Here is a 12,327-nt window from a genome sequence, read left to right as displayed (position 1 = left end):
TTCTGATTAATGTTTAGTTTTAAAATATGCAATCGAAGAAATGATTTGCGGCGATTTTAAATGGTGCATCTTCTTTAATCGTAAATTTAACCCATTAATAAAAAAAAATTAAAATAAAACGTCGTGTGAACACTACTCAAGATGATAACTATAGTGCAAATAATACAAACATATTTTTAATCAAAATTGTGTTTTAGTAAAACAAAATGAAAATAAATAAATAAGATTAAATAATTCAATTCATCGAAAACGCGAAACGAATCCTTTGTCGTCAGTGATGTGACAATTCATGTCACGAATCTCTAATCTTCACCGGTGTAGACTTGCAGGCCGATGATAATTAAGACATCTTATTAGTGTAAAAGAAAAATATGTTACAGAAGTACACGCACGTCTTAATTCTGGGTCATAATTTGCACGAGTTGCTACGTCTATGTTTAGAGATGCAACTATACTTTTGTCTCTGGATAAGCCTATTATTCGTAAAGTAGGTATACCAGCTCACACTATAGCACACATATGCTCCCACACATAGGTATTATACTAAAAGGAAGTTCATCAACATTTGTTTTCCTAGATTTTTTATAAGTTCTCTTTACTTTATATTTTAATGAATTTGTCTCTTTTATATAAAAACTAGCATTTTAGCGTGGCGTTGCCAGGGTGTTTGGAGGTGTATGTTGAGCAAAAAAAAAAAAAGTGGTAGTAGGAAGGCAGGCAGGCTCGAACCCGTACCGCAAAGGAGGAAACGAATAGGGGGGGGAGACCTGCCGTATTTGCTGTTGCGACAGTGACGTAGGTTTAAATTAAGGCTAGACAATTGAAAAGAGGGAATGACTTTTGACAATATCGGCGAAAAAAGCGACCCCTCCCGGTAGAAAAGTGGTCAGTTGAAGGTGGAGAAATTAATTTTGTAAACAATTTTTCGATATTTGTCGTCTGAAAGGTCGAGCTTAAAAACGATACTGATCTTATGAAAATCCGTCGCCTCTGTCGAAAGTTTTAGGCAGACATACAAACAGACATACATACACACATTTATATATTGGTAACTCAAATTTTCGACCCAAGCCGATTAAAAAGCTTGCCCTATCTCTGAATACGCTTTATGTAAAATTTCAAATGTTTAGACCAGAAATTGTCTGAGTAATATGGTAGACCGCAGAGATCAAATTATTTTTAACTTTGACCCCTATTATGACCCCTTAACATTTGTTGTTTTGGGCTCAAATTCAGTTATTAAGTTAGATCTATGCCCAAACAACATATATCTAAAATTTCAAGTGTTTATACCCAAAATTGTCGGAGCAGTTTGGTAAAGTTCTCAAAGGTCAACTCGTTGAACTTTGCCCCCTTAACAGCCAAATTTCTAGCCGAAAACGATTACAAAGATTTTGCCAAATCTCAATATCCTGTATGTCAAATTTCGAGTCTGTAGACTGAAAATTAACAGAGTTATTGCGTATGGAAATGTACACAGACCCACAGACACACAGACAGACATACAGACACGTTCACTTTTATAGATATACTAGCAGGGGTGCCCGGCGTTGCTCGGGTGTTTGGAGGTGTATGCTGTGCAAAAAAAGCAAAAAAAAACAAAAAAAATGGTTAATTTTTTAAAACTTTGACCCCTATTATGACCCTTTAAAATTTATAGTTTCGGGCTGAAATCACTTTATTAAGTTAGATCCAGGTTCAAGGAACCTATATCTAAAATTTCAAGTGTCTAGACCCAAAATTATCGGAGGAGTTCTTAAAGGTCAAATCGTTGAAATTTGACCCCTTAACAGCCAAATTTCTGGCTGACACCCGTCACATCGATTTTCCCAAATCTCAGTACCCGGTATTTCAAATTTCGAGTCTATAGACTAAAAATTGACAGAGTTATTGCGTAGGGAAATGTACACAGACAGACACACAGACAGACAGACAGACAGACAGACAGACACGTTCACTTTTATAGATATAATAGACTAGCATGGGTGCCCGGCGTTGCCCGGGTGTTTGGAGGTGTATGCTGAGCAAAAAAAAAAAAAAAAAAAAAAACAGTTAATTTTTTAACTTTGACCCCTATTATGACCCCTTAACCTTTATTGTTTTGGGCTCAAATCAAGTTAGATCCATGTCCAAGGAACCTATATCTAAAATTTCAAATGTTTAGACCCAAAATTGTCGGAGGAGTTTGGTAGAGTTCTCAAAGGTCAACTCGTTGAACTTTGCCCCCTTAACAGCCAAATTTCTAGCCGAAAACGATTACAAAGATTTTGCCAAATCTCAATATCCTGTATGTCAAATTTCGAGTCTGTAGACTGAAAATTAACAGAGTTATTGCGTATGGAAATGTACACAGACCCACAGACACACAGACAGACATACAGACACGTTCACTTTTATAGATATACTAGCAGGGGTGCCCGGCGTTGCTCGGGTGTTTGGAGGTTTGGAGGCTGTGCAAAAAAAGCAAAAAAAACAAAAAAAAATGGTTAATTTTTTAAAACTTTGACCCCTATTATGACCCCTTAAAATTTATAGTTTCGGGCTGAAATCACTTTATTAAGTTAGATCCAGGTTCAAGGAACCTATATCTAAAATTTCAAGTGTCTAGAACCAAAATTGTCGGAGGAGTTCTTAAAGGTCAAATCGTTGAAATTTGACCCCTTAACAGCCAAATTTCTGGCTGACACCCGTCACATCGATTTTCCCAAATCTCAGTACCCGGTATTTCAAATTTCGAGTCTATAGACTAAAGATTGACAGAGTTATTGCGTAGGGAAATGTACACAGACAGACAGACACACAGACACACAGACAGACAGACAGACAGACAGACAGACACGTTCACTTTTATAGATATAATAGACTAGCATGGGTGCCCGGCGTTGCCCGGGTGTTTGGAGGTGTATGCTGAGCAAAAAAAAAAAAAAAAAAAAAACAGTTAATTTTTTAACTTTGACCCCTATTATGACCCCTTAACCTTTATTGTTTTGGGCTCAAATCAAGTTAGATCCATGTCCAAGGAACCTATATCTAAAATTTCAAATGTTTAGACCCAAAATTGTTGGAGGAGTTTGGTAGAGTTCTCAAAGGTCAAATCGTTGAAATTTGCCCCCTTAACAGCCAAATTTCTGGCCGAAAACCGATTACATAGATTTTCCCAAATCTCAGTACCCTGTATATCAATTTTCGAGTCTGTAGACTAAAAATTGACAGAGTTATTGCGTAGGGAAATGTATATACACACACACAGACACACAGACGCGTTCACTTTTATAGATATACTAGCATTTATGTCCGACGTTGCCCGGGTGTTTGGAGGTGTATGTTAAGCCCCCCCCCCCCAAAAAAAAGTGGTAGTAGGAAGGCAGTCTCGAACCCGTACCGCAAAGAAGGAAAAGAACGGGGTGAAACCTAACGTTTATGTTGTCACAACCACCACCACACAGGGGGCGACATTTTTTAAATTAAGGCTAGACAATCTAAAGGAGAGGATAAATTTCAAAAATATCGGCGAAAAAAGTGACCCTCCCTCTGTAGAAAAGTGCCTAGTTGAAGGGGAAGATATTAATGTTTTTAGCCAATTTTTCGATATTTGTCGTATGAAAGGTCGAACTTTCAAACGATACTGATCTTGGTAAAATCGGTCGCCTCTACTAAAAGTTTAAGGCAGACATGCAAACAGACATACAGACATACATTTATATATTGGTAACTAAAAATTTTCGACCTAAACTGATGAAAAAGCTTGCCCTATGTCTGAATACCCTTTATGTAAAATTTCAAATATTTAGACCAGAAATTGTCTGAGTAAATTTGGAAGAGACCGCAGAGGTCAATTTTTTAAAAAACTTTTACCCCTTAAAATTTATTTTTTTGGGCTCAAATAAAGTTATTAAGTTAGATCCATGTCCAAGGAACCTATATCTAAAATTTCAAGTGCGTAGACCCAAACTTGTCGGAGGAGTTTGGTAGAGTTCTCAAAGGTCAAATCGTTGAACTTTGACCCCTTAATCGCCAAATTTCTGGCCCAAAATCGATCACATCGATTTTCCGAAATCTCAGTACACTGTATATCAAATTTCGAGTCTGTAGACTAAACATTCACAGAGCTATTGCGTAGGGAAATGTACACAGACACACAGATACACAGACACACAGATACACACACGGGCACGTTCACTTTTATATATATATATATATATATATATAGATAGATAGATAGATAGATAATGCAGAATTAGTAGTAGTACTAGTAGTACTAGTAGTAGTAGTAGTAGTAGTAGTAATAATAATAATAATAATAATAATAATAATAATAATAATAATAATAATGATTCTAATTCTAATTCTAATTCTGATTTTGTTTATCAACGTCTCCCTGAAAAGAGATGGGATTCATTTCCAGAGGATTTCCCTCAATCCCGGTTCCAAACAAGGAGCTTCAAAGATAAAGGGGTTTCCCATGGATGTTGGTCGTACTTACAATAACAGAGGTCTGAAGGCCGCCTAAAACATCGGGGATTAGCAGTTTTTTCAATTGTCCTTCCAGACGACTTGATACTTCTCCTAGCGTACCAACTGCGGACGGGATTATTTGTTGTTTAACCCCGAAACGAAGAAATGATTTATTATTATTATTATTATTATTATTATTATTATTATTATTATTATTATTATTATTATATAATGATTACATTACATTCAGAAGATTGCCTTGTTGAGAATCGCCAAAATTTTGCGGAAAGTATTAGAAATCTGATAAAAAAAAGATGCTGATAGCCTCCGCCTATCAGCATAAAATCGGCAATAATAACAGACAAATACAAAATGTGACAAGAGAAATATAAAAGACTAGCAGACGTACTCGGCGTGTCTCGGGGTTAAACGTTAAATTCCTAAAAAAAAAAAAATGAAGTAAAAAGACGGAAAGAAAGGACATGTGCATGCAAGTATTAGGTTTTTTCTTCTAAACAATTCATTTCTTGTAAGTAAACAAATACTCGAGCTGAGAACGAAACCAAAACCCAAAGACAGTCAGTAAAGTACGATAAAACTTAAGCCAGTTTGCCACAATCTTTAAAAAGTGTTTTCAAACATACTTATTCTTAAGAATAGGAAACTGTCATGTGAACGATTCGCGCATGCACAGTCGTGAAACTGTTTACAAATAGATAAAAATCCAATGATCCTCAAGCACAAATTTTAAAATTTTGACCTCTTAACAGCTCGTTTTTCGGATGAAAATCGATTAAAAAGTTTTCCATATGTCTGAGTATCCTATACACCAAATTTCAAGTCTGTAAGTAAAAAATTCGTTGAGTATATAGGTTGAGAGTTGTCCTCACATATTCTCACTTTTATAGATTTATAGATTTCTATGATTTAATTTATGAAGATGAGTATCGTTAAAATATATCAGTTTATGGATTTTCAAATAAAATCAAATATTTACTGATTGTGACTTAACTGATCACTGATCTCTCTCTCTCTCTCTCTCTCACACACACACACGCACTCTTTCTCTGTCTATCATATATATGAGAGAGAGAGAGAGAGAGAAAGAAAGGACGAGAAAGACAGAGTGAGTGAGCGAGTGAGAGAGAGAAAGATTATATATATATAAATATATATACGAGAGGTATAATGCCCCTGACCCACTTCCCATAGCAGTAGAGCAACGAAACTTGGCACAGTTATTAGTCTTTCTCTACATAGGAATCACCCAGAGTTATGCATTTCCCCATCGTTTGATGCAGCTCTGGAGACCGTTTTTGTAGAACACCCCAGACTTCAGAAATCAAGGCTGCATCATCTGGGAAACGCTTTCCTTTACAAAACAACTTCATGGCTGAGAAGAAGTGAAAGTCAGAGGATGCAAGGTCAGGAGAGTAAGGACGATGGAGAAGGATTTCATAACCACATGCCCGTGCTCCTGATTTGGCGACATGCGAGTTGTGGACCGGGGCGTTGTCCGGCAGGAGGCGGGTACCTTTCCTGATCTTGCCCCGCCTTTTGATTTTGATAGCTTCCCTTAATTTCCTCAAAAGTGAAGCATAATAGGCTCGTGTAATTGTGGTACCCTTTGCCAGGAATTCTGTCATCACTACTCCGCCCTGGTCCCAGAAAACTGTGAGCATGACCTTGCCAGCGGAGAGCTACACCCTTCCACTGCATTGACCGGGCTGTGGTCTCTGGATCATAGCGATGGACCCAGGTTTCATCCTGTGTAATCAGTCTTTTGAAAAACTTTGACGCATCTTTTTGGCACATCTCCAAATTCATCCTCGAGCACTCGACGCGTTCTCGCTTCTGGAATGGTGTGAGCAACCTGGTAATCCATCTGGTAGACACCTTATGCAAATGGTCATAAATGATAGTTTCCACAGACCCTGTACTAATATTGACATCTTGGGCTATTTGGCGAATTGTAATCCGCCGATCTTCCAAAACGGCAGCCTCAACTTGACGGACAGATACCTCATAAATGGCAGAAAGGGGGGGGGCGACCAGGTCTGTGAGCTATTTCCACAGACTTCCGGCCATGTTTGAATTCACGATGCCAGCGTTTTACAAGGTCATATGATGGGGCATTATCACCATAAGTTTCTTTCATTTCATCAAAATTCTCCTGTGGTGTGCGTCCTTTCAAATGCAAAAACCGCATCACTGCTCGGCATTCAACAGGCTTCCTTTCACACCTGACTCAGTTCAAAAATCTGTAAAACACAAACCACAATTAGTTCAGAGCTGTAATTTATCACATAACCCGTAGAGATATAAATCATTGCACATGTAAAATTTCAGCTAGATCAGACAACGGGAAGTGGGTCAGGGGCATTACTTATTGCACTCCCCTCGTATATAAACAGAGGCTGAAGAGAGTTCGACATAAGCGGCCAAATATTGTCCTTTTTGTTTGGATTTTAAACTGACGGAAAGATGTTATTCTGTTTCTCAGTAACACACACACACACACACACACACACACACACACACACATATATATATATATATATATATATATATATATATATATATATATACCGGTTGTATCGGTTGGTCTCATAGATGTAGATCCAATGAAACTCGCCTGAGTGCTCAATGCAAGACAGAGCTGGTATATAGTCTGTTTATTATACAAACATCATTGGTTACATATGTGCATACATGTTTCAGTTGAGTCCTAATTCAGGGGCAACACTTTATCAGGCCAAAAAGGAATTAATATCAATTATCAATATATATATATATATATATATATATAACCTCCCAAGAAATACTTAGACGGGAAAGAGGGTTCATCCTTTTTACTGATCAATCAACACCATTTGACAATAAAGCAAAATCATTTTTTGTTATTCAATTTGTGTATTTACCGATGATTCAAGCTTATGTTTGACAAACAAAAGTGAATTCGATTCCAAACTTAGAGATGACGTACGCGTCAATGAAAATTTTATTTCAGACTTAAGTGTGGCAAACCAATGAAAATGTTATTTCCAACTTAAGCGTGATAGACCAACAAAAATGTTATAAAGAACTATTACAAACAAAGCCTCGTTTAGACGCATGTAAACTAAGATACGTCTAGTCGATCCGTATGTTTATCAACGATTTCAAAAAAGGCATGAAAAACACGACGTCTGACCAATTAAACGGTCCTTAAAGGCGCTCGTCCTCAAATTTCTTGTTTATAATATTTTTGAGGAAGTGGGAAGATAATTTATAAATTTCTATCCTAAAATGTTTGGTCTGTGTCGACACTAAGGCTCATGCACCTACGCCGATCTATCATAAGGGGGTCCAGGGCTAGGTAGCGGTGGTCCTGTGAACGGCGATAAAATCCCCAACATCTACACTAAGAGATGGCCGCCTCCAGCTGCCAAGCTGCCATCTTCAAATTACAACCCTAACCCCTACCACCGGCAGCCAATTGCCAAACCCACCCGAGTCCCACCCACCCTAGTTTTAGTTCTGCGCTCTACTATGTGCAGACCTGTTCGCTCGTATTACAATTGCCTGCCTTGTCTGTTACAACCTTCTACGCGCCGGGCAGTGAATAGCCAGAAAGAAACGGAGATCGGGTTTCCACTGACTGTGCCATGTTGTTAGCCATGTTGTTAGGTGGTGGCACAGCTGGTGCTGATATTGCCAACGAATGTAGGCCACGAGTGACACTTCTCAAACTCTGAGAAACCTTGGAGATGATGAAATGTTTATGCAATCGCCATTAACTACCGGGCGTGTTCCCGTTGACACTGTTACAAACTCTATTTTCGAAAGGTTGCGCAAGGAAATTGCCTTTCCTTAGCGCTAGTTGGCAAACACCGGACGAATATTGCGCAATGTACAAAGCCGATCCTTAAATAAATTTACAAAAGTTAGAACGTCAACAGTAAATAGATAAAATCCCAACGAGCGAATAAACTTTTCAAATCCATTACTTCAAAAGCTGTCAAATCTAGATTTTGACAAACTGAAAGCACAACTTAACAAACAACAACAATAAAAAAAAAAAATCTTAACTTATATGGCACTTGAATAATAACCATGCCTCGACGTGTTGATACGATGAATGTACGTATCATTAGGAATGTTCGGACTACTGTTCTCATCTTGAGTGTTATTTTTACAACGTTTCGATCGATGTAATCTCCGACCTCCTTCAGGCGTATTTTGTCGAACTCGAGAATGTTTCTGTCGAACACGGGAATCTGGACGGAATTTCGAACGGAACCCTTTATTTACTTTACGGGGATGACATGCCCTGTTCTTTCAGCCGTAACTGGATAGAGGTCCTAAGTAATTTGCAATTGTATTTTTCGCAGACAAGGACCCGTGGCGCAGTGGTTAGAATAATTGAAAAAATCAATTGTAAAATTGATATTCCCCTGAAGGTTGAAAGTTCAATTCTCAGTGTGAACGACCGACAAGTACAATTGTGAATTACTTAGGACCTCTATCCAGTCATGGCTGACGGAACGAGAGCATCATACCCCCTTAAAGTAAATAAAGTATCTGTTCGAGCTTCCGTCCGAATTTCTGGGTTCGGCAGAAGATTTCCGAGTTCGAGAAGATACACCTGAAGAAGGTCGGATATTACATTGACCGAAACGTTGTGAATAATACACTCAAGATGAGAACAGTAGTCTGAAAATTTCGATCAATACATTTGCCATATGTATTTGCTTATATTGTGTTACACAGAAGACAACTGAATACTTTTCTTTTCCTCATAATCATTATTAGTACTCACTAGGAGTTCTAACATCAGAGATTGCTCACTGACAACAACCGGTGACGTTTCTTAGAGTCTACACAGATTTCCAGTACTCTCCTACTCTTTCGATAACCTTTGCAAACGAATTCGCGTTATCGCAAAAGACGTTTACCAGCGATATCTCGCTGGCACTGACGATTGGCCTTTATTGGAATTTGGCTGACAATATGCCTCCCCATAGTCCCAGTCCTCTTCGCGTTTATCCAATGGCGGTCTGTTTAATCCATTCTTCTCGATCTATCCATCCTCCTTGTAGCTCATGTATATTAGTCTTTGCATTCAATGGGTTTCCTTAATATTTTAGCTGTCTTCATTATTGTTAACCGTTATATTTTCTCGACCATCTATTTGATTCCAATCCATCTCATTCTTTTTTTCGAAGATTTTCGGAATTGTTCCTAATGTTCCTACTATTGTTGGTGTTATCTTGACTTTCTTCATCTTCCGCATCACTTTCACCCCCTCTCTCTCTCTCTTTATATATATATATAAAATTAATTCCCCGAACAGAACAATAACTCCGTACCATACCGAAGCGGAGCAGCACTCATCCTAGGTGGGTTGAGGATGTTTCATGGGAATATGAAATTCACAACTATTTTAATGATGGATGCTCCGACGAAGTAAAAGCTCTTATACACCCTCGACGTAAATACCCCCGACAAACCCGACAAGCAGCAAAGTCCCACCCCTACACAGTAGAGATCCCTAGATGGTAGAAAACCTACTTTAATAGTTTCTTCCTTAGAACTGCTGGATTTTGCAAATTCTCTTCCGAATCCCTGCTTCCTCAACAGTACTGACACGCAGAAGTTCAAGTGTAATGTAAACGGACATCTTGCTGCTCAACTCTCTACATAGTACCCCTGCAGCTTATGTCCCTGATAGTAGCCCGCTACATCAAAGTAGCACCGTGCCTTGTTTGGAGTGAAAATGTTAAAAAAAAAGCAGTCCGCAGTCGCATGAATATCTCCGTCAGGAGATATGACAATGTTAGAGTTTTGCACTCTTGCAGAGAAGTATCGATGTCCTCCTACATACAGCGCCAGCTATTCCCAAATCATCACCTATGTAGTACTGACTAGGCTCAACGTGTCTTAAAGATGATCTAACGAGAACTCTCGTGTCAACATGATTATTCCGTATCAGAACAGAACAGCCGTGCACCACTTTTGTATCAACTAACTACGATTAAAATAAAGATATAATGATATTAAACCTTTTTTTTAGAATCCTTTTTCCAATTTGGATCAAAATCGATTACATGATTTTAATTCTTGAAAATGTCTAACATTTAACGTTCAAGCATAAGGGGACTTTTTTTTTTTAATTACATTTTCACCCCAAAATTGCCACTTTGGTGTAGGGGGCTACTATCAGGGGAAACAACTACTGGTGTACTATGTAGGGGAAATCAAATTGAAATTCAGGACATCTTGCTGTATTTGTGACTATTGATTTAGATTTAATGCAAATCTGATTTAATTTAGATTTAATGCACTTTAAAGTTTAGATTTAATGCAAATCTGAACTATTTGAGTTTACAAATAAAAACGTGTGTTCTACCCTAAAAAAGATATTTAAAATATAAAAAATAAATAAATAATAATAATGTATTAACTGATTTCTAATATTGTTAATATTTCACAAAACATTGGATGTATCCGAATTTACATGAAGGGCTTACATCTCCCGTTTACTTCCTCTGCATAAAACTGAATTAAACTAAATATAAACTACATTACCTACACCTACGTCATATAAAATGGTGGTTGCTTTTTTTTTCTCTTTTCAGATGCAGTATTCCCGGTTGGACTAATGACACTTATGACGTGCAAAGTGAAGACCATCAACGCTTCATAAATATGTCCATCCCGTACGTCAAAAAACACAATCACTGGGAGAACAGCGAGTGTTTGATCTACAAGACTGATCAATTTACAGAGTACGACAATTATTCACGACCGGTGAACGCCACAATGGTCAAGTGCCACAATTGGGTCTATGACAAGTCCATTTTTGAAAGCACAGCTGTAACCCAGGTAATTTTCTCCGCCATCTTGTTTTTTTTAAATTTCTCATCAAGTGTTTTATATGTCGTTATTGTTTAACCTTGGATTACATGAAAAAACTCTTCTTTTATATTTTCAGGTATTGCTAAGCCGAGGAAGCTTATTAATTAATTTAATGAAAATATTTTTCCTGTTTTCTTTTTTCTTTTTCCAGGTGTTCAGTGAATCACTGGCCAAATGATTACCAATGATATCTTACAAAATTCATATTTTTTATTTTACTTTTTCAAAAAAACTATTGCTTAAGTTATATAATATGTTGTATACAACATATTATATAACTTATATAAACCGACCGTATCAATGGTTATCGGCTTGTATTGCGAGGAGTGTTGTTTTAATGAAATATAAATGACACATACAGACACAATTTCTCCTTACACGTAGAAGTGACGAAATGAATACAAAGAAAATAAAAGTAAGATTAGAAATAAAATTAAGATTAACAAAATAAGAATAACAGATTAATAGTCCTGGCAAGGGAGATAATCCATTATTTTACACTTTTTTTTTTCAATGAAAGCGAAACTTTTTCAACAATCGACTTAAAAACAAGTTTTCAAATTCAAAATCCAATCAATAACTGATCGATGTGTTGATTATTCTACTGGAAATAACTTATTGAATTATTTTACTAATTACTTTTCCTCTTTTGATTAAAACGATTAATAAGATTAAATTGCAATTGCATGCTGCCTTTATAAGCATAACAATATAATTATCTCTTTTAAATATGCATTTTAAAAGTTTCTATGTTTTTGTTTAAAACAATTTTACTGAATGAATTAAATATGTTGATCATCATTCAATCCCGAGCAACGTGCTACTACTGTATAGAACGAAATAAAACGAATTTTTAGGGCGAATCAGCCCGAAAGCGTTAAAGTTGATTTTAATGTTTCGGAAGTCGTTGCCTTTGAGTGACGCCTAATGCGACATCCTGTGACGTATCTTCTTCCCACTGCAAGTATAATT

At 37.1% G+C, this 12,327-nt stretch overlaps 1 protein-coding gene across 2 annotated transcripts in view; it reads left to right on the top strand.

Annotated features, from left to right (window-relative positions):
- The window catches only part of LOC145288029 (organic cation transporter protein-like), a 108,523-nt gene that overhangs the window by 45,515 nt on the left and 50,681 nt on the right, over window positions 1–12,327 (top strand). For both annotated transcript variants that reach the window (XR_013869253.1, XM_080136040.1), the window contains exon 2: window positions 11,076–11,322. Coding sequence is in view for 1 of the 2 variants with exons in the window: in XM_080136040.1 (XP_079992166.1) it covers window positions 11,076–11,322 (247 nt within the window). In the remaining variant the exon portion in view is untranslated. The remainder of the gene's footprint in view (window positions 1–11,075; window positions 11,323–12,327) is intronic.

Source organism: Euprymna scolopes, chromosome 11 (genome assembly GCF_053919585.1).
Source record: "Euprymna scolopes isolate OS-2025 chromosome 11, ASM5391958v1, whole genome shotgun sequence".
Classification (NCBI taxonomy): Eukaryota; Metazoa; Mollusca; class Cephalopoda; order Sepiida; family Sepiolidae; genus Euprymna; species Euprymna scolopes.
The sequence above is the reverse complement of the archived record's forward strand: the minus strand, read 5'-3'. Positions and strand labels throughout refer to the sequence as shown.